We start from the raw sequence: 21,719 nt of genomic DNA on the forward strand, positions 1-21,719 counted from the left end.
GACAGCAGGTCAGGTATAGTCGGTGGCTTTGCGTACAAGAGAAGAAAGCCGCTCTTACAGCAGGGTCTCTTCATGCTGTGTGACGTGACCCCCTGATGATTGATGGTCAGGGACGTGTGCACTGCGTACCAGCTAGCACATGCGGTCTAGTGTGTAATACCGTGTGCCTGGTGTGCCTGGTGTGCCTGGTGTGCCTGATGTGCCTGATGTGCCGTGAAGTAGGGGTCCCCGCCTGTGCGTCGTCGGGTGGGCTTGGCGCAGGAACGCAGAGGACGAGAGGACGGGGATTTGTTATCGATAAGCAAAAGGTTGGAACCAGGTTCAACTCATCGAGAGTCAGAAACCACGCTCCACCAAAGACTCGCCGTCGCAAAGACGAACACGCCATTCAGTCTGCCCTGCACCGAGCCGGCTTTCTCCCTTCCCTTGGTCCCAGACCGACAAGGCCGACGACCCCTCTGGCTTTGTTGTTGTTTCCTGGTCTTTTTTTTTTCCCCAGCAGCACATCGCACAAACGCACACCCGACGCACCGGATCGACCAACCCGAGCGGCCACACACCACGCCACGCCTCCCGTTACCTTCATGCCCCAGCGCCCTTCGAGGACCTAGCTGGCCCCCATCTTCTCCTCCCCCCTCCCCCGCCCGAGAAACGTACTGCGCACGCGACCCGTCCGCACCACCATGGCGTCCGAATTCATCGGCCTGCAAATGCTGGTGACGGTTCGCGGTGTTCCGCCCGTGCGTTTCAAGGGAACCGTCAGCGCCGTCGAGGCCGGCGCTGGCTTGACCCTCAGCAACGGTTCGTGTCCCATGCCGGCGTGCCTAGCTATCCTGCCCTGCCACGTTGCTGCCGTGGCTCATGGATCATGGACTGGCCATCGTATGCTCGAATTAGAAGGCAGCGCTGACATGGCTTTTTTCTTTCTTGGCCGACTGCAGTCTGGCGACTCGACACCAACGACTGGAAGCCCCGCCTGACGATCCCCTCGGCCAACATCGTCGATCTCTCCGAGATCCCCCCTGCGCAGCCCCCGCCGCCCCCGCCGCCCGTGGTCCCTCCTCCCGTCGCCGCACCGCAGTACCAGCCATCGCAACCGCCGCTGCCCCCGCTCGGGGCGAAGCCGCCTCTCGTAGACCCCGCCATCCTGGCCGTCGGACGCCCCCCCGCGGCGGCCTCGGTGGCCCCATCGTCGACGAGCCGCCCCCCCGACTCTCATCTGCCCAACAGCGGCGAGAAGCGAGATGCCCAGGCTGCCGCGGCCCCGCCGGTCCAACCCGTCGCCGCGCTGGCTGCGTCGGTGCGGGGGTTGAAGCTCGATGCGCCAGCTCCCGGCGCCGCCGCCCTCGGCTCGCCCGACGAGGACAACGCGGAGCCCGCGCTGGACTACAACGATGCGCTGGGAGACAAGCCCAAAAACCGCCGTCGCCAGCGGAAACCAAAAAACGCAAAGACGGCCGCGCAGGAGGATTACGAACCCTCGCCCTCGGGCGCCGCGGCGACGACGCCAGGCCGGGGGAAAGGGTGGCGGCAGACCCCGATCCTCCAGAGCACGGCGTCTTTCCAGCCCTTCAGCTCGCTCAGGCGGAATCGCAAGGGCCGGCCGACGGCCGACAACGGCTGGGCCTCGGAGGACGTGACCGACGTTCACGAGATGGGCGACTTCGACTTCGAAGGCGGCCTGGCCAAGTTTGACAAGCAGAATCTGTTCGCGCAGATGAGGAAGAACGATCAGATCGACGAGGCCGACCGCCTCGTCAGCCACAACAGGCTACCGCGGCCGAAGCCCGGAACCGCGGGGGGTAGGAATCTCCACCACACGGAAAACGTGCTGGACATGCCGTCGACCCTCTTGAGGCCTTCCAAGGACGCGCCAAAGGTTCGCGAGACGCCCAACGACTTTTGGAACAGCGAGGCGGATGACGGGGTCCCGGGCTCCGAGCGCCTGAGCGGCAGGGACCAGGGCATGGGCAGCAGGCAGAGCTCCCGCCGGGGCGAGAGCAAGGGCACGGCCGGCCGGCGCTCGCAGTCGCGCAAGGCGCCCGCCGGCGAGGCGGCCAGGGCAGGGTCCGGACCGAGCAGAAACTCCGTAAGCGACCGCCGTTCCCGCGCCGCCCAGGCCGTCAAGGGCAGCCGGCCGAGCAGCCGGCTCTCGTCGCGTGCCACGGCCACCGCTGACAAGAGGAAGCAGCTCTCGGCCCCGGCGGCTCAGCAGAGCCTCCATGTTCTGCCGTCCAACCGCCGCATCGAGCCGGTGTCGCCCCTGCAGATGTTCAACCTCGAAAACATCGCCCACAGCGAGATCGGCCTGACGGAGGAGATCATGACCGAGAACGCCGGCCGCGGCATCGCCGAGGTCGCCCTGACGGCGCTTTCGGACCCGGCCATCAAGGTGCGCCACGCCGGCGCCGTCGACCCGACCACGGGCGGCCCGCCCCCGCAGACGGTCGTGGTCCTGGCCGGCAACAACAAGTCGGGCACCCGCGCCATCGCCGCCGCTCGCCACCTGCGCAACAAGGGCATCAACGTGCTCGTGTGCGTGGCCGGCCTGGAGCGCGGCGAGCGCGACCTGCTCGAGGACGTGCAGCAGCAACTGCGGGTGTACAGCAACCTCGGCGGCCGCGTCTTCACCAAGAGCGAGCTCTTTGACCACATCCGCAAGATCAGCATCCCGATCCTCAGCATCGACGCGCCCCGGACCTCGCTCAGCAGCCTGGCCAACCCTGCCCCGGTCATGCTCATCATCGACGCCTTGCTGGGCCTGGCCATCTCGTTCGAGGAGCTGCGCAACGGCGACCAGGCCACCGTGTACGAGCTCATCGAGTGGGCCAACCGCAACGAGGCGTTCGTCCTGGCCATCGACGTGCCCTCCGGGGTCGACCCCACGTCGGGCAAGGTCAGCGTCGTGGACGGGAACCGGCTCTATGTCAAGCCGCGCTACGTCGTGGCCGTCGGCGCCCCCAAGCGGGGCCTGCTCGAGGCCCTGATCGCAGCGGACAACGAGGACGCCGACGCGGCCGCGGCGACGGCGGCGACGGCGGCGGCGGCTGCCAGCGCTGCCGCCGTGGACGCCCCGGCGCCGGATGATGCGGTCCTCGAGTGGAAGCTGTACCTCGTCGACATGGGCCTCGGCCAGGCCGTGTGGAAGAAGGCGGGCACCAAGATGCGCAAGGGCGTCGATTTCGGGGACAAGTGGGTCCTGGAGATGAAATATCGCGGGATACCCAGCGAAGAGGAGGACGACGACGACGACGAGGAGTGATGGGATGGAAAAGAGATCGGGTCTTTCTCTCTCTCTCTCTCTCTCTCTCTCTCTCTCTCCGTTCACGTTCTTTTCGCCTTGAACAGGGTCTGTTGAGGATGGTGCGGTCGGCGAGGGCGGCCGGCAAGCAGCGCCGGGTTTTCAGCATGAGTGTACGCGGGAGGCTTTGCATTTTTGTTTTGTTTTGGCTGAGTGGTCATCCAGCGAGGCGTTTGAGGGGGCTTTTTTTTTTGTTTGTTTTTGTTTTTTTTTTTTTTTTTTTGTTTTTTGAGTGCATACTGCCGACTACCTCCTTACCGAGAGACGTGCTTGGGGTTAGACATACAAAATGCTGACAATGGGCTTGGCATGATAGGGTGCATCGGGTAAGGGGAGGCATACATAGACATGGGAACATGATGTTGCTGAGCGATGTCATGCTGCTCCCGCCATTCAGGATAAAGAAAAGGTCTCAAAGTGCATGAAACGTTGCTATGGGGATAACGTCGACTGACGTGTGCGTTTTGTACCGAATATTACTATAGAGCGACGGCGGCCCTTTCACGTCTTATCCCCAATCCAAACCACCACATTTCCCAACCCTTCCCTCTCGGCAAAGAACTGCCGTATCTCCTCTTCCGAGTAGCGCAGGCTAAAGTGGCACAGCACAAACACCGTCTTCCACCACCGCCGCACCACCGGCTCCAACTCCGCCCAGCACGTGTGCTTCGTCTTGGCCGCCTGCGCCCGATGCTCGGGATACAAAAAGCTGCACTCCGTTATCACCACCTTCACCCCTCCCCCTCCTCCTCCTCCTCCTCCTCCTCTCTCGGTGTCATTTCCCTGCTTCCCAGCCTCTCCATCCTTCCCTGACGAAAGGAGCGGCGGAGGAGAAGGGGGCGGCTCGCCCAACCACTCCGGCCCCGCCGCCAGCACCGACGCCGTCGTGTCCCCCAGGAAGGCGAACACGGGCGTCGCCACGGGCACGGTGAGCGAGGCCGGGTCGCGCCGCCGCAGCGCGCGCAGCTCGGCGGGCGGCAGCCCCCGCAGCTCGGGCCGGAGCTTGGGCGTCGTGGCCGAGAAGACGTAGCCCAGGCAGGGCACCGTGTGGTCGCACCGAAAGGCGGTGGCGGACCAGGTCGGCGGCCCGGCGAGGCGGCGGAGGGGCGCGGCGGCCCCCGGGAGAAGGCCGTGGGTGGTGTGCGTGGCGAAGAGGTGGGGGAACGCCGGGTGCGGTCGAGGTGGGTTGTCGTTGTTGTTGACATTGGCGGCGGCGGTCTCCGTAGGGGCTTCATCTGTTGGAGGTTGCGATGGTGGTGGTGGCGGCGGCGGCGGCGGCGGCGATTGTTCTTCTTTCCCCTTCCCTTTCTTCCTCTTCTTCCTGACCTCGTCCCCGACGCCGTCGCCCTCCCCTTCTCCCTCCCCCTCCCCATCCGACGCCGGCCCCTCGGGCGGCCGCGCCCCACCCCCTTCGTTCAGCCAGGTATTGGCATGCAAAAAGGCATCCAACGCATCCTTCATCTCCACGGGGCAAAATATGTCTGGCGGATCCTCACGGTGGGTAAAGGCCGGCGTGAGAAGGGTGTGGTCGCTGTGGCCGTGGGTCAGAAAGATGTGTTTTGGCCGTAGTTTGTTGACACACAGTCCTGCGTCGAGCAGCAGGTCGAGCTGTGGAATGACAAAAGACGTATGCCAGGCGGCGCGCGAGCGGCCTGTCAGCACGAGGTGCTGATAGGGTCTGGGGAAGCGCCATTCAAGGATAGATGAGTGCGGGGATTGTGGTAGCGGGGTAGCAAATGTCGGTGGTGTCATGGCTGACGCAAGGTGGTTATGGAAAGTGGCTGAGCGAGTGAAGGATGTTGAATGGTGGTTGCTGGGTTGAGCATGAGAGTTTGAGTTGCGATGTTTGAGTTGAGGCATGACAATTATATCCATTCAAGCCGAATCGCCGGTCTTGGCATCAAAATGGCGGCCCAAATCGAACGCGCCGAGATGATGATTCATTTAGCGACTCGCCGTCAAAGTCGCTCCGGGGTTGGCGCAGAAGCCACTCCGAGCCAGTTCACTCCCATGCTCCTATGTAGTTCAGAAGGAAGCAAATGACAAACACTACGCACCAACGATGCCCATGCGCTAATATCGATCAATCCTCGAGGTGCAACAGCCACAGTATCATAACAGCCGTCCCAGCCCTTCTAAATCTAAAGTATCCGAGCCATCCCTCCATCTCTATTGGGACTCAACGCCCTGCCTCTTCAGGCCTTGGCAACGGGCTCAGTTGCTAGCCGGCTGGGACGGTTGGGACGCATCGGCGGTAGCATCAGCGGGCTTGGCGGTCCGGATTGGCAACGTCGTCGTTTTCGGCTCGCCATCCGCAGCCCCCGGAGCCGCCGCGGCCGCGGCCGCGGCAGCCGCAGCCTTCTTGGCCTTCTTCTTCTCCTTCTCCTTCTCCCTGGCAGCCTTCCTGGCCGCCGCCTTCGCTGCCTCGGCCTCCTTCTCCTTGCGCAGCTCCTCGCCGCCAAAGGCATCGCGCCACTCCTCGATCTTGGCGGCCGGGATGGTGCTAAAGAGCAGCTCGGGCGTGCCGATGGCATGTCCGGGCTTCAAGGCATCGATCTCCCACGTATCGGGAATGCGCACCGGGATATTGCTTCCCTCTCCCTCCGGAGCCTTGAGACCCAATTGCCGGAGGATGGACTGGGACTTCTCAGGCATGTACGGCGAAAGGATGTTGGCCAGGAGGTGGACGTGGTTCAGGGTGACGGCGACAACGGCACGACACCGCTCGGGTTCCTCGGCAAGGAGCTGATTGCCAAGCTTGTTGTCCTGCAGGAACTTGTTCGCCATCGCAGAAATGCTGGTTCCGTCGTCAGCCTTCAGACTCCCATGCGTGACAACGGACAAGGGCATACCTCAAGACGCCTGCCAGTCCGGCCCTCAGCCGAACATGCTTCAGGTCGTTGATGTACTCCTGCAAATGCTTGTTCACTTCCTCCTTGTGCTGCTCGATCTCAGGGAACTTGGTGATGTCGTACTCCGGCACAACACCGTCCATCTTGGCCTGGCAGAACTTGATCACACGCTGGCACAGGTTGCCCAGGTTCTTGAGCAGGTCGTTGTTGTTTGCATCCACAAACTCCCTAACGCATGGCGTGAGCCCATGATCCGCGGCGCGGCAACCAGGGGAACACTCACTCCCATTTGAATTCCGAGTCGCTGGTCTCGGGTCGCCTCGACAGGAGATAGTACCTCCAGATATCCGCGTCGATGCCGGTATCGCGTGCGTTGTTGCCGAAGACGCCGATGCCCTTGGACTTGCTGAACTTGCCGCCCTCGTAGTTGAGGTACTCAGTCGTGGACAGGTGCTTGACCTTGGTCCAGTTTTGCCTCGTGCCGAGCTGAGACGCCGGGAAGATGATGGTGTGGAAGCTGGGGGATGCTGTGAGCTGGGGCGCCGTCATGCGGAGCTGAACGAGACACTCACGGAACGTTGTCCTTGCCCATGAACTGGTACAGAGACACCTCCTCTGGATTCTTCCACCACTTTTCCCAGTTGGTGCCGCTGAGGTTGCCCGCGTCCGTGTAGGTCTTGGTGATGGAGGGATACCCGACTGATGATGGAGTTAGCAGAGTCCTCCATTCGCGGGGCTGGGAGTGGCGTACCGCAAGCGTCGAACCAGACGTAGAAGACCTTCTTGGCATAGTCCTCATCCGACAGGCCGTCAAGACCCGTGGGAACTGCATTCCGCCGTTAGAAAATCGAATCCATTGTTCGACAGCTGAAAGCGTTCCAAGGCAATCAACATACTAGGCACACCCCACTTGAGGTCTCTGGTGATACCGCGGGGCTTCAAGCCTTGGTCCAGCCAGGAGTGCGTGATCGCGACGCAGTTGGCGCTCCAGCCCTTTTCGGCCACCTCGAGCCACTCCTTGATCTCGTTTTGCAGAGCGTCAAGGCGAAGGTAGAGGTGCTTTGTCTTGCGCCTCTCAGGGGTTGCGCCGTCGAGCTTGCACCGGGGGTTGATCAGCCAGCCCGTGGCCTTGGTCTCCTGGTTCCCCGAAGCGTCTTTGTCGGGCTCCAGAGGATCGAGGAGGTTTCCACAGGCATCGCACTGCCGAGCGGGTTAGGAACCATGAATGCAGCGATCCGGGAGGGACGGGAACAATCAAACCTGGTCACCGCGGGCGCCCTTGTCGTGGCACAGGCTGCACTCGCCCTCGACATAGCGATCCGCCAGGAAGGACGAGTGAGTGGGGCAGTAAGCCTGCGTCGTCTCGCGCTGCTCGATGAAGCCGTTGTTCCACAGGCGGGTGAAAATGTCCTGGACGATGGCCGTGTGCTCCTCGGTGGGCGTGCGGCCGAAGACGTCAAAGTCGATGCGGAACCAGTCGTAGATGTCCTTGTGGATCGCGTGGTACTTGGCGCACAAGGTGGCCGGGTCCACACCCTCCGACAGCGCTTTTGTTTCGGTGGCGGTACCGTACTCGTCGGAGCCGCAGATGTAGATGGTTGGGAGTCCCCTCGCCTTGCAGAAGCGCGCAAAGACGTCGGCCGACTACGGGTGGGCGTCAGCAACGGACCGGTCCGCTTGTTGCGCCCCAAGCTCACAATGCCCGATCTGGACTGGAAACCAGGGTGTGTCGTGGGGGACATGAGATGGACACGGAGGAATCGGGCCTTACCAGAACGCTGCCAATGATGTTGCCAAGATGAGGGACGTTGTTCACGTAGGGCAGGGCACTGGTGACAAGGATGTTCTCCTTGCCCGGTGTCGGGAGGGTTGGTGAATGTGTAGAACCCATGTTCGACCAAGGTCCGCTTCGTCGATCGTATCTAAAAGGTGAGGTTGTGTGCTGGGGTTGTTTGAGAGGTAGAACGACTGAGATGAGGGTTGGAGTGAGAATGGAAGGGCTCTGTCCCATGGATCCTCAGGGCAAGTCCCCCGCTGAAGCCAGGGAGAATTTGGGGAAAGTGGGGTGAGTCACCTGGGGTGGTGCCCCGGCAAAACCCCGGCCTTGTCATTTTCGTCTTGTTTCATCTGAACCTTTCCAGGGTTCGGCGAACCCGTCCTAGGGTTGGATGAGGCGGATTTCTTTGTCATCCGCTACACACACGTGGGAACAGCGTATGAATGGCAGGTCAAGGACTCAGGTCCTTTATTAATCAGCTGGGTAACGTTATTTTCCCTTTGAGCTCAGCCAGCCCAGCGTTGGGCATCTCAAATCTCAAAGTCCGGGACGCAGGGCTGGTCCATGCCCAATCTCCCAACACAACAATTCACACAGCGTGAGGCCTTGAACCCATGCTGTCTTGGGCTATCCTGCATTCCAATCGCAAGCCTCGACTTGATGTCACACTATGGCCGGTATGCTGTGATGGCCAACCTGGCCGCTCTCTGTGCGTATGTTGTAGTCTTTCCATTCCGCGCACGCGAGGTTGGACCTGACGACCGAGGAGCACGGGAATAAAGTCTCGAGTGTTCTAGTACATAGTTCCTATAACCCAAAGGTCTATCTCCAAAATACAAAACCTGGGAAGATTACGCTGTGATGTCGCTTCTGCCAGCTCTATCCCGATTCCATACAAGAAAAAAAAACCCAACACCGCGTTGCCCCGGTGATATTCAGGGGCGTAAACATAGTCGCGAAGCAACCTCGTTGAGCAGCTACGCGAACTCAGCATGGATATATCCATTGAGGCGCTTTTGATCGTACATGACACAAAAGAACTAGAGAATACACGTTTTGTCTAGCTTGAATCCACTTATGGCAACAATCAGTCTGTCCCACTTGCATTAAAACACAACGAGAAACGGGGTTTGTGCAAAAAAGAAAAAGCTGTCAACGGGGGAGACGATGGAGGAGATGGAAGGTTGTACCATCCCTTTGGACTTGCGATCGGCAGGAAGGTTCCTGGAAGCCACATCTGGCAGTGATAGAAGCATCCGATAGGTATTCGGATATACCTCGGCTCCTTCCACTAGCTCTACGGCCCAACTTTAGGTTCCAAGAGGCATCAAGAATCCGCATCGTGTTCGCGTCCATTTTCTTTCTTTCTTTCTTTTTTTTTTTTGTTTTATAAGTTTGGACTTGCTCGTTGCGTCTAGGTATACACGGCTCCATGTACTTTTGTTCTCTGGGTGCCGCAGTACCCCGCCCAGCCCACTTCAATATTCCATACATCATTAATTACATGATTCAGTGGCTGTCAAGCCAACTCTATACATTTCCTGCTCTTCCCTTTTCTTTTCTTCCTTTAATATAGGTTCTTCATCTTCACTTGCATCAGCTTAGGCTGATGGCCTAAGATGTCCAAATTACCGACTCTCCACCCCCTGGAACAATATGGCTTGTCGAGTGGGATCGCGTACCCGATATCGGGCTGACCCTCAGGATCCGGCTACCCTGGAGGAGTTCCTGAAAAGAAACAATGCGATCTTCATCCGGAAGAAGCCCCAAGCCCAAAAACAGAACCGTTGGAGTCACGAGACATGTCTGGTGCTTTCTCAGGTGAGCCCTCTGCTCCCGGTCCCTGGGCTGCCGCCTTCAGAATCTTCGCGTCCTGGAGATCCAACTGACCCGGATCAAGCAGAACGGCTCCAAGTCGTACCAGCTCGACATCGAAGACGGGGAGCGCGTAGAGCTCTCTCTCGAATGCAACAGCAGCTTTTGGGTCTTCCCAGCTTCCCAGGAACGATCAGAGGCCAATGTCGATCCTGACGGCCTGCCAATGGACAGGTCAGCTTTGGATTACTACAACCTCTTTCTGTTGACGGCCGAACACGGAGGACTTGGTATGCTCCAGGGACCGTGCGCATATAAAGTTCACGTCACAGACGACAACACGCGCCCCAGCCACCTCACCATCAGGGCCACTTGCTGGAAGGACTCGGAGCAGCTATCTAGCGTGACTCTGAGGATACCCGTGTTTGTCGAGAGAAAGCAACACCTCCTCCTCAATGTAGATCTTCAGATGCTGGACCAGATTTCGCCAGGCGCCCAACGCGAGCAAAGGGACTTCCTTACCGGCCGGGCTGACAGACGCAGGGAGAGGCGTCTTAGGGAAGAAAACCAAGCTCGGCGGAGACAATCGGCTTCTTCTATGCTTGCGATTTCAGTTCCCACTTCTGAGACGGAGCATGACGTTGGGCACGCTCATCCGACGGACGGACCTTGCGAGAAACCCGGAGATCAAGTCGAGGAGGACAATGTCGAGGAAACCATGGAAAATCCCCTCACAAAGAAGAGGTTTAAAAAGAAAGGCATTGCAGTCGTCATTAAAAAGAGGGGGGAGATCCGTTTCGGTGGTGAGACACAAGACCAGGAATCCGTAGGGATGAGAGCTGGCCTCAAAGGGGGGAATGTTCCGCTCCATGACAACCACAACAACAACAACGACGCCGAGGAGCCCAGGAGGAATGGGACAGGTGATCCGAGCGACGATTCTTCCACACTGCCCATGAAGGAACGTTTTAGTCGACGGGCTCTTAGGATATCGTCAGGCACGAAACGGCCTGCTCCGGCGATTTCAAGTTCATCAAGTCCAGGGCAAATAGAACCAGCAGCTCAGCGCAGGCGCATGGAGAAGGATCCTGAGAAGAAGGAAAAGAAGGAGAGCCAATCTGAGAAGAGGCATCCCATCGGGGACCTTGCTGTCAAGCGAAAGCCCGCCGGCGACCGACTCATCCAAAGCAAAGTCACCAATAGTGTCGCTGTTAGTGCAACGCCCATCGACGACAAGCCCATCAAGAATGAAACCGGCCAAGAGGTGCCCATAGAGAAGGAGGATTTGGCAGTTCAGCGGATGGATGACAAGCCACCGAAACCTCATCCTCTCGCTCAAGATAATCGGGATAATGATCGAAACTGCGCCAACCAGGTGCACCAGGGTCTTCCCGACCGTCTGCGATCCCCGCAGCACGGTGTGTCTCGACAGGACATCCCTCTGCCGCTTGCTGCAACAGAGACCTTGCAACAAATGATGGCTGAGGCACAGGCGTTGGGAAACCCCGCCTGTCAGCCCCGGGGAATTGTCGACCATGTCTTTCAGCAACAGATCCTTCAGAAGCCGCCTCTCCAGGAACGATCCCGAGAAACTCTCCAACAGCCACCCCCCCGGCCTCTTATAGCGCGTCAGGATTCATCTCAGCGTGTTGTTGTCGGAACTTCCATTCCAGAAATCTCGTCTCAATGGCTTAGCCAGCACTCATCCCTGCAGCAAGCCCATCCCCAGCCCGGCTTCATTCCACCACAGTCCCGGCAGATTGCTCCAGCACAAATTTTCCAAGACGCTCCCGTCCCTCATTGTCCTCAACCACCGTACTGGCAGGGCGTTCAACAGCAATCCGCACCGCCCACGCTGCGACCGCAGGGATACTCACAACAACCAAGCCAGCAGTATTGTCCTCAGCAACCTCCGCACTACCATCCATATGTTGTGCCACAACAGCCTCAAGCGGCTGCTCATGGCATTTGCATCGGTGGAACGTCTATTGATCGGAACGACTTCTGGCAGGTTGTTGGGCTGGCACAGCCTCCTCAGAAACAGCACTATCGGAAACAGCCTACTCCGCGGGTGCTTGCCCAACAGCTGCCCCGACATAATTTGAGAGAGCAGCGGGCATCCAACCAGCCGCTAGCAAAAGGTCCATCTGCGTCCCAAGAGTGGCAGCCTCCGTTGTCCCCCCTCCAAGATCCGATGTACCTCGGTTAGCTACCGTAAAGCACAGGGTTGTGAACAGGTATTGCCAGCGGATTGATTCTTATCCGACCCCATGTTAGATGTCTGGACTGACAGGTGGCTTCAACTTCAGAACGCTGGGGCACTCTCTGAACGCCGCCCCCCAAGTGCCAGCACTACCTCTCATCATGTTTGCGTTTGATCTGTTTGGGATTGTCGGTGTTCACAGCGGGCACCAAGTCCAGCTTTGAGTAAGACCATGGTAAAGATGTTACGCTACGCGCATGCCCCCGGTTCAAACGCATCACTCCACCTCAGCCCTCCCATCACAGCCACCATCACGGCAAACCCTGCCAGGATGCTCGCGCCTCCATAGACGTACGCATGTCGCCTCCTGAGTGACGCCAGCTCGCTGACCCACGTCGAGACAGTGGTCAGACAGCCGCAGAACCCGTCTTGTATGCCTGCCAGCACTTGGCAGCCGATCAGCCCTGCACCTGCGTTCGCAGCAGAAGAATGCGACAGATCCCAGGCCATCCCCAGCACGCCGGTGCCGACGGTGTTGACGGCAAACGTGCCCAGCGGAAAGGTGGCGACCCGCCGGTTGAGCATGAGGCTGGCATAGAACCGCGCCAAACAGCCCAGAGGCGCGAAGACGAGAGCGAACGTCACCTGGCCGCGCCAATCGACGTGGCCGGCGGGAGGGAAGATGGACATGAGCACCGCACCGAGCCAGCAGCCCCATCCGAGCAGCACGGCGGCGCAATCGAGGAAAACACCCAACCGGCGAGGGATGGCGGGGATCCAGGGGCGCACGGCGATGGCGATGTGGGCACCGAGGAAGAGCCCGCACAGGGAGAGGCTGACGGTCGTGACGGGGACGGCGAGGAGGGCAAGGAAGGAGTGGCCGCCGTTGCGGGGAGGGCTGGAGCCGGCCGAGGGGAGGTCGTTGGACAAGGCGAGGAACGCGTCGCGCATGAAGGCGGAGAAGGAGGTGAAGGAGCCGCAGAAGCCGGTGGCGAGGCCGATGTAGAGCGGGATGGTTTTCTTGTTGATGACAGCGACGACCTCGGATTGTCTGGCTCGGGCGGTGCCGTTGTTGGAGGAGCTCGTCTTGTTGGAGCCGGTGCTGGGCGCAGTTTTGTTGCGGTCGTCGTCTCGCCTCTCCTCGTCCGTGCGTCGGGTAGGACGGGGAGCCTGCCCGGCGCCGTTGCAGAAGAGGTTGCTGTCCTCGGCGAGGAAGCCAATGACGACGCATCCGGCGAAGTTGGGCCAGATGGAGCGGAAGATGACGGGGTCGCCGGGGTAGGATGTCAAAGCCTGCAGGCCCAGACGGGCCAGCGTCCCGAGGATGGAGAAGAAGACGAGGTGCGAGATGGTGTAGAGCTGGGTCGCGAGGCGCGAGACGTCGGGTTTGCGGAGACGTGGCCGTCGGGGAGGCGGAGGCGGCGCCTGTTTCTGCCTTTCCGACTCTGCATCGCGTGCTCGAGCCTGCTCGGCCAGGATCTCGAGGGGTGCCGGGGGCTCCTCGACCACGGACTCGATCGGGGGCAGGTCATCATCGATGCTTGAGTAGGATTCGGGAGCATTGTAGTCGATAGAGGCTATCGAAAGCGAGCGACTGCGCGAGGCTCTTCTTCTTTGCGGTGCGTGTTGCTGTTGTTGTGATTCAAGATTCCCCTCGGCCGTGGCGTAGCATGGCGATGGATCTCGGGCCTGCTCTGCGAGGCTCTCCAGGGGACTGATGGACTCTTCGTCTCGGGTTGGGAGGGGCGGGAGGCTGTCGTTGAGGTGGCTGTACGACGAGGGGGCATCGTAGAATGCCGGATTGGAACTGAGAGGGTCCGTCATGGCTCTGCCCCGCGCCTCGTCGTCTCCTTGCATGAGGCTCAATTCCTTGGCCACGGCCGTGTAAGTCGTGCCCGTGGTATGCTATGCGCGACGTGAGCCCCGTCTCGGAGGACCATGATGGCTGCTCCAACGCGGCAACGGGACGTGGACACACACACGCACACACGCACACACGCACGCACGCACGCACAGCAGGAATACGGTGCACTCAAAAATGCAAAACTACCTCATCTCATCTGTCCCAGGCGATCATGGCTGATGCTTGTGCACATTCGCCAACGATGAGATGTGAATTTGAGAGCCGCAGACGAATGTGACATGACGGCCAACGCCGGATGGGACGTCCCATATCCGGCCGGACCCACATTTACCAAGGTGAGCATCCGCTGCCGGGGAGTGGATCGGGACCTACTATAGTACGCAGTATACTATCGTAGTAGCCTGGACCACAATCGGCGAGATGGACAGGGAGCCCGGGTGTCTTATCGTGGGGAGGTCATCAACGCGGTCGAGTGGATCCAGGTGGACCTACGGGCGTCAGCCATCGCCAGGCCCCGCTTGGCTCACCGTCATCCGCCTGGTGTCACGCGGACGGGGAGGCAGGTACGGATGCAGGCCGAGCTTTAGCGCACCTGCGCTGCGCTGTTGGTAGCGTCCATGGTCCCGAGACGTCAAGAAACGGACTGCCAGGGAAAGCGGTTGCCACGCTCTTTCCAGGGCTGTGACTTGAGATCCGTCCCGTCGTCCGTGGGGATTGGCTGTTGTTTGCACGCTGTTATGGGCGAAGACCGCAGGGCGAAGAAACGGTCCAGACCCGATTCGATGCTCTTCCCCCTCCCACCCTTCTCCTTCCGGAAGCTCCAGACCCTTCCATGGCTTCATCTCACGTCCTCGCCAGGTTCCCATAGCTCGGAGACCGGCAAACCCAGGGAGCTGAGGGATGTTTCTGTGTCGTGTTGTGTCGAGCCAAGGCCAGCCTGCAAACGGGCTAACGAATCAACCTCTGGCACGCGCATGCAGGCCGGCATCCGTATGACGTTAACAGGTTAGGCACGCTCGGAAGACGCCCGCTTTGTTGTCCCTGGCCTGCCGGGTCATGGACGGACAACGCCGATGCCCAACAAACCCGCGGTGAAGAGACATTGGGACCGCGGCGCCTTTTACGTGTACACTAACTACCTACGCTGCTTCCCTTCGCCCATTGCTGATCTTCCGCCTGCTCCCTCCGTATCTCCTCCCAGGACCTCGCACTTGTGCAGCACCTCCCCCCCCCCCCCTCCCCCCCATATTCCACGTTTCTAAGACACTCGTACTCCCAAAGCCTGCCCGCCATGTCTGATCTCCCGTCTAACGTCCGCATCTCGCAACATCCGTGCTTGAAGGTCAAGCTGAGCCAGCTACGGTCCAAGAGCACGTCTCCGCGAGACGTCAAGGCCTTGGTCCATGAGATCTCCCTGATCCTGGGCTGCGAGGCCCTGGCCACAACTCTCTCCACCATCACGGGCCCGACGGTAGGTTACCCACCATCTGACATGATATCCATAGATCTGCCCATCTCAGATTTCCTGCCTACATCCGGTGAGGAGATGTGGTACGGTGGACGTTGATCTGGCCGCCGTCTGTGTCATGCCAAATCGTGCCGTGTGAGACTCGAACCCAAATCGAAACGCCATGTCAGCTAACACGTCGCCACCTCACCAGGACGTGACGCCACTGGGCTTCGAGTTCCCCTCGCAGAAGCTCGCCCCCGAGACGATCTCGCTCGTGCCAATCCTCCGCTCCGGCCTTGGCATGGTGGAAGGTACACATGTTCAACCCACCCCCAAACACCTCCCGCCCCCTCCAGAACCTCGGCGCGCCCGGGCCGCTAACAACCCCTCCCCCCCTCCCCTCCTGCAGCGATCCAAACCATCCTTCCCGACTCGGTTCCCGTCCACCACCTCGGTCTCTTCCGCGAGCCCGTCACCCTCGCCCCCGTCGAGTACTACAACAACCTCCCCAACCACGCGGCCGGGTCCGGCGCCGCCGGCGACCACTCGGGCCAGGCCTCGCGGCTCGCCATCATCCTCGACCCGATCATTGCGACGGGAGGCACCTGCGCCGCCGCCATCCAGACCCTGCGCGAGTGGGGTGCCCAGCGCGTGATTGTGCTCTCGGTGCTGGGCGCGGCGCCCGGCGTTACGGCCGCCGCGAGCGTGTGGGCCGAGGGCACCGAGATCTGGCTTGCCGGCCTCGATCCCGAGTTGACGGATCGGGGGATGCTGAAGCCGGGCTTGGGGGATGTCGGAGATAGGCTATTTTTGACAATTGGCAAATGAGTAGCATGCTAGGGGTGTTGGTGGACGCATGTGTTGGTTTGGTATTGTCACGATGTTTGAGAGAGAAGACCGAGAATACACTACGTTGACTTAATGGTGGTTGGAACCCCAGAAGATCAAAACCATGGCCCGGAAAAGTTGCTCTTCATTCCATCGTGGACTCGTCAGTCATGCGTGCTGTCATCAATGCAGGGTATCCAACATCTAACATCAAACACAATGATCCGCTCAGCTCGGCGTATACTCCTCCTCGTCCACCAAGGTCCCCTCCTTCCAGCAGTCTTCAATCCAGCGCGCCGATACTACCCGGGGCACAGCTCTTCGCCCGCTGACCCTGTATCTCACCTCGGCGGCGACCACCTTCTCCGACGAGGCGGCGCTATCGTCACCACCGCCGACCACCACCACGTGCGTGATGTTCCGGTCATCCAAATCATCCGCAACCTTCCCGCTCCCAAACCGCACGAGGTTCTTAAGCCGCAGCGACCTCGCCTCGGATATCCCCCCGGCCAGGGCAAAATGCACGCGGCAGCGCCGGAACAAGAAGCTTCTGAGATCGTCAAAGCTGCGGCCGTGCTCCTCCAGCTGGTCAAGGAACCCGTCGACGTCAAACCCGGCAGCCCTCTCCTCCGGAAGCTCCATGCTGTTGAGAATCCCACGAAGCTCGTCGACACCCACATCGCGAGCATAGCTATCGCCGTACGGATCCGTGCTCTCTTGCGCCGCCTCCCGCGTGGCCTCGGTCGCAAGGAGCAGGTGGCCCTCCTCGAACGGCAGCAGGAACCCGGCGCCCGCCTCTTGCTCCAGGCAGTCAAACACCCACTTGGGCCGGATCACGTCGGCGCCGCCGGCCTTCTTCAGGCTCGCTACCCTGACCACGTTCTTGTCAGCCAAGATGATCATGCCAGACCCCTTGTCGGCCGTCTGGTAGATGTGCCCGCCGTGCACCTTGAGCAGCTTCTCCAGGTTCGGCTTGCTCATCTTGCGCGGCCGGAGGGTCTCCGACAGGACGCAAAAGTCGAGGCCCTCAAACAGACGGCTCCGGGGCTTCGCATCCGATAAGAACCTGGGTGCCTCGTCGGCGGCCGCCGCGGATCCGGCGATGACCAGCTCGCGCTTCTGCCGCTTGGCCGGGTGGCGGCGGCGGCTTTCCATCTCCATGGTCTTGCGCTCCTTCTCCTCCTGCTTCATGCGGTTGCGCAGGGCCTCAAACTCGTCCACGTCCATGCCCGCGTCCCACGCCTTGTCGAGGCGCAGCTTGCGGAACCGTGGGAACCGCAGGGTCCAGCCCATGGCGAACTGGTCCGAGGGCGCAAACGACGCGGCCTTGACTGATATCACGACCGACTCGCTCGGGCGGATCCACACGTCGGGCCGCTCGTGCTGCAGCCGCTCGCCGCCGCCGAGCTCAATGAACTCGGACGGAGGGCTCGCGGGGTCCCAGTCACGCCACTTGCCCTCGGTGTGGTGGCGTATCTCGGCGTAGTCTTCGACCTTGAAGCCGCCGCCGACCTTGCAGAAGGACAGGCACTTCTCGCCGCTGGCGGCGGCGCCGGAGCGCACAAAGTTCTCGCTGACGCGCACGCCGCACAGGAAGCTCGACAGCGTGCCGCCGCGCCGGCCGGAGCCCCAGTACCCGCCGATCACGACGCAGTCGATCGACTCGCCAAACTCGGACATGTAGTCGGGCTTGACCTTGATCCAGTCGTTGTTGCGGCTGTTGAGCTGGTATCTGGACCGCGGGTTCTTGAGGACGAGACCTTCGGACGCCTCGGCGACGACCGTGCGCAGGTGCGGCTCGATCTCGTCGGCCGACGTCGCCTTGAGGTAGGGGTGGATCTCGAGGCGGCGCTTCACACCCTTGACCGCGCGCTCCAGCGCCCTGCGCCGGTCGGCGAGAGCGTAGTCGGTCAGGGACTTGTCGTTGAGGAAAAGGATGTCGAAAACGCGGTAGAGCGGGCGCGGGCCCGAGTTGAACGGGTTCTTTTGCTGCTCCAGGGCGGCCGTCTTGAGCGTGCCGAACGGCACCATCTTGTCCACCTCTGGATCCCAGGTGATCATCTCGCCGTCGAGAATCAAGTTGCGCACGCCCGAGTCGAAGGCGTTCTTCAGGTGGCGCGTGAGAGCTGACTTCTCGTCCTCCAGGCCGCTTCCGTACAGGTAGGTATAATCCTTGGCTTTCCGCGACCAAAAGGCAAACTTGAATCCGCCGGGAACGTTGTCATCCTCCTGCATGTGCATCTGCATACGCTCGCCGTCGAGCTTCTCCTCGATCCAAAACTCGGGGTTCTCTTCAGTGACGCCCAGATAGGAAACCAGTTTCGAGAAGGTGCTGGTCATCTGGAACTGCGCCAACTGCGGCTGAAAGCATGACATGAGGGTGATGCCGGTCTCCTGGTGCTCGAGGCGGAACTCCGGGTCGTACAGCTCCCAGCACACGCGCCGCAGGCTCGACGAGACGCTGAACAGGGCTTCGGCGTCGGGATGCCACAGGCCCAGAAAGGTGCGCTCCGTGGCGCCCACCTTCATTTCCTTGAGGATGATGCGCACCAGCCACATGAGCTCCTCGGCGTTCATGCCCTGGTAAAACTCCTCAAAGATGGGCAGCTGCTCGGCCTCCCCGCTCGCGGCTGCCAGCCGGTCCAGCATGACGTTCACATCGGCGATGGTGAAATCGCCCGGCTCGGTGCGCATCTGGCGTTTGCTAACAACCTCGTAACACCGGCCCGCAAAGTCGCCGGCGCTCCAGGCGCCCGCGCCTCCGGGACCCCTATCTGCTCCGGGCAGCTTCCAGTGCATCAGGGCATAGCCGTCGTCCGAATTGCGGTCGATCTTCATGACTTTGACCAACAATTTGCCGATGGTGTTCTCTTTCAGGCCGTAGACGCCGCGGTCGCGGTCCTTGTCGGGGAGAATCAGCCTCATGGCTGGGTAAAAGTCCGGGCCGACCTCGGCGCGCCATCGAGACATGAAGCGCTCGATGACGTGGCGGCGCTGCTCATGGTACGAAACCTTGCCGCCGCCGGGGCGACCGCGAGCGCCTCGAAAACCAGTAGGCTTGGCTGTTGCAGGCTTGCATTCGATCAGAGTGTTGAAGAGGTTGCGGTGAAGGTCAGAGAACAGGAAGGTCTTGGAGTGATTGCGGGGACGGTTGGGAAAGCTGCGGCGCTCCAGTCAGCGGTGTGAGAGGAAATGTGAAAGGGAGGTGCGAGGTCGCACAGTTCATCGAGCTCTTCAAGGCTGAGCGGGCCGCTGCCGTACTGTTTCTCATCTTCCTCGATCGCATCAACGTCGGGCGACTTGGCGCGCTTGAATCGCGACATGGTGTTGTTGGAGTTTTGGTGAGCCGGGTGGTGAATCGATGCGATTACTGGACCTCGAATTCAATTGCATTTGTGCCGCCGTAAAAGTTTGCTCCCTTTCCTACATCCTCCCTCATTCATAGCCGAGAGGTCAACAGTTCCTCTTTTATTCCAATCCCCCTTGCCTGGCCTGCATCATGCGAAAGTTTGCCGTCGTTGCCTGCGCCTTGACTCTGGGCTCTAGGCAGCAAGCGCGTTGCCAACCCCAACCCTTGAAAAATGACGTCATTGGCATCGGCACCGCCCACCCTGGAATTGAGTGAACAAGAGCGCTTCGGAATACACTATTAGACTGCCACGGCTTGTTGTTCCAACGCAGCCAAACCCTCGTTCAACGCATCCAAAAGTGTCTGTTCGCTGTCTGTTAGCTTATAGTTAGAATCGGGGGGCAGCCTAGCTCCAACACCAATGCCCAGCTTAGGTGTCGACTGACGCGGCCAGTCATCATGGAGCGCGGCGGATGACCCCGTGCCCTGTGGAACGTGCTGGCTCTCCTCTGGCTGGTTGGTAGAGAAATTGATGCTGTAGGGGCTGGTGAAGGTTCCAGTTCCTCGTGCCATCGACTGTTTTATACGCCGTGCGGTCGAAATCGCGACCGAAGACGAGACTAAAGACCTCCGAGGTCGTGCGTTTTGAACGCCGCCCCGAGGACGGCAATGTGACGCACGGCGGGATTTTCGATGTGCTGCTGTTACTGATGTCTCTGCCCTGGATGTTAAAGTGGTGGCCGGATACTCCTCACCTTCTTCCTCATCCTCATTTGTCTGTGAGTTGCTGGAATTTGATCACTTGGTCGTGCCATTCTCCAGCGGTGGCGCGGCGCTTCGGGTCCAGAACGATTATGTGAGAGACCAAGAATTGATAAATTTGTGAACCGGGCGTCGGTGTGGCTAGAGTGCTGATAAACTCCACGAGTTGCCTTCACCAGCCAAGGCCGCGCCCGATGGGGGTTGGAAGCTCGTGCATGCACTGCGCGGCGACTACACCAGAGACCAGACGTCCACGGCCGGCGAGTACCGGCGCTTAAACCCTCCGTCGTTGCGCCAGGATTGCTCCTCCCACAGCTCTGGGGCTAGGTAAAATGCCGTACCACACACGGTAGTGAGACTGTGATCTTCGCGCGAAAGGCCGAAGTTGGCGAGTTTGATATGTGTGCGTTCAGATCGTTTATCCACGAGGATGTTATCTGGTTTGATATCCCGGTGGACAGTGGGGCTTCTTTTCCGTGTAGGTAGGCGAGTGTAGACAGCGCCTGACGGATAACATCGAGGCCCTTCAAGAATGAGAGAGGGAGCATTTCCCCCAGCGTTCCATTCAGGATTGGTTCGAGATGAAGTTCGACTTGACCATCTGGGAGCTCGAAAGATCGTAAAATCGCACGATGTGATCCTGGATAACAAAGAAAGTCAGATATCGCCTGGAATAAAGAGGCGAGAGGAGAGGAAAGAAGGACGAAGAGCTAAACAGATGATTACGGGGACTTGCATGCGACAACTGGCGCAGAAGTTCAGCCTCCATCTTCCACTCTCTCACCTCGTGGAGGGCGAGACGGTGTTTGCGGTCGCTTCCTCGCAATGGCTTGGCCAGTGCTGACGCCCCACGACCGTGTGGTGACGGCAAAGACTCCTCGGCCGAGCTCTTGAAAGTTGATCAAGATTCGGTCAGAGACGGGAATAGGTTTCCCAGACCAGGCAAGGTTGTCCGGCGTCATATAGGCTCATGTTCTTGAACACTTGTTTGGTGAACGAGGTCGGAGAAATTCGTCGATTTGGCCACGCAGGGGGTGGGTATTCCATACTTGTACCCTTCAGAGACCCGAGGTCCCTCAGAACCAGGCGATAATCGTTCGTGTCGTGGAAGTCGTTCTCGAAGGTGAGAGAAAATTGGAAGTTGCTCACATTTGGCTGGGCAGGGAGGACAACGTCGCACTCGGGATTGATGCCAAATATGAACCCACGGTCGGTTTGGGGGGGGATCGCTGAATCTCAGTTCAATGCAATCTAAGTAGTCATCAAGGCCAATCTCTGCCTCGCTCGCTGGCCTGGCTGGCACCCAGTCTGTGTGTTCGGCGTGTTCTGTGTCTGTCCATGACAGGGGTGGGGTCATCGTAGGACACCCAGGCCGAGCACGGCGGGGATTCCCGTTGAGCAGGTGCCCTCCCAAGACCTTCGCGCCGACTGGGAATATGCGGGCAATGAGATCCGGGTCTTCCATGGTGAGAAGGGCTGAGTGACTGAACTGCTGAAAACCATGTTGACGAGAGAAAG

The 21,719-nt window shown here is 60.1% G+C and overlaps 6 protein-coding genes across 6 annotated transcripts; 2 read left to right on the forward strand and 4 right to left on the reverse strand.

Moving 5' to 3' along the window:
• Positions 1 to 683: 683 nt before the first annotated feature.
• Positions 684 to 3,262, forward strand: VTJ83DRAFT_859 (uncharacterized protein; the record flags this gene model as incomplete). The annotated part of the gene is made up of 2 exons (XM_071014548.1): positions 684 to 801; positions 942 to 3,262. The coding sequence occupies 2 exons, from the start codon at positions 684 to 686 to the stop codon at positions 3,260 to 3,262; spliced, it is 2,439 nt and encodes an 812-aa protein (XP_070870212.1).
• Positions 3,263 to 3,802: 540 nt separating this feature from the next.
• Positions 3,803 to 5,176, reverse strand: VTJ83DRAFT_860 (uncharacterized protein; the record flags this gene model as incomplete). Its single annotated transcript, XM_071014550.1, has 1 exon — positions 3,803 to 5,176. The coding sequence occupies one exon, from the start codon at positions 5,174 to 5,176 to the stop codon at positions 3,803 to 3,805; it is 1,374 nt and encodes a 457-aa protein (XP_070870213.1).
• A 339-nt stretch (positions 5,177 to 5,515) lies between these two features.
• VTJ83DRAFT_861 (uncharacterized protein) lies at positions 5,516 to 8,044 on the reverse strand (the record flags this gene model as incomplete). The annotated part of the gene is made up of 8 exons (XM_071014551.1): positions 5,516 to 6,098; positions 6,154 to 6,381; positions 6,437 to 6,670; positions 6,726 to 6,852; positions 6,905 to 6,979; positions 7,050 to 7,353; positions 7,414 to 7,797; positions 7,925 to 8,044. 8 exons carry the CDS (start codon positions 8,042 to 8,044, stop codon positions 5,516 to 5,518), a joined length of 2,055 nt encoding a protein of 684 aa, XP_070870214.1.
• Positions 8,045 to 12,197: 4,153 nt separating this feature from the next.
• VTJ83DRAFT_862 (uncharacterized protein) lies at positions 12,198 to 13,805 on the reverse strand (the record flags this gene model as incomplete). Its single annotated transcript, XM_071014552.1, has 1 exon — positions 12,198 to 13,805. One exon carries the CDS (start codon positions 13,803 to 13,805, stop codon positions 12,198 to 12,200), a length of 1,608 nt encoding a protein of 535 aa, XP_070870215.1.
• A 1,298-nt stretch (positions 13,806 to 15,103) lies between these two features.
• On the forward strand, positions 15,104 to 16,090 carry VTJ83DRAFT_863 (uncharacterized protein; the record flags this gene model as incomplete). The annotated part of the gene is made up of 3 exons (XM_071014553.1): positions 15,104 to 15,283; positions 15,474 to 15,573; positions 15,672 to 16,090. 3 exons carry the CDS (start codon positions 15,104 to 15,106, stop codon positions 16,088 to 16,090), a joined length of 699 nt encoding a protein of 232 aa, XP_070870216.1.
• Positions 16,091 to 16,318: 228 nt separating this feature from the next.
• Positions 16,319 to 19,413, reverse strand: VTJ83DRAFT_864 (uncharacterized protein; the record flags this gene model as incomplete). Its single annotated transcript, XM_071014554.1, has 2 exons — positions 16,319 to 19,250; positions 19,310 to 19,413. 2 exons carry the CDS (start codon positions 19,411 to 19,413, stop codon positions 16,319 to 16,321), a joined length of 3,036 nt encoding a protein of 1,011 aa, XP_070870217.1.
• Positions 19,414 to 21,719: the final 2,306 nt, after the last annotated feature.

The sequence above is a fragment of the Remersonia thermophila genome, chromosome 1 (assembly GCF_042764415.1).
Source record: "Remersonia thermophila strain ATCC 22073 chromosome 1, whole genome shotgun sequence".
Taxonomy (NCBI): Eukaryota; Fungi; Ascomycota; class Sordariomycetes; order Sordariales; family Chaetomiaceae; genus Remersonia; species Remersonia thermophila.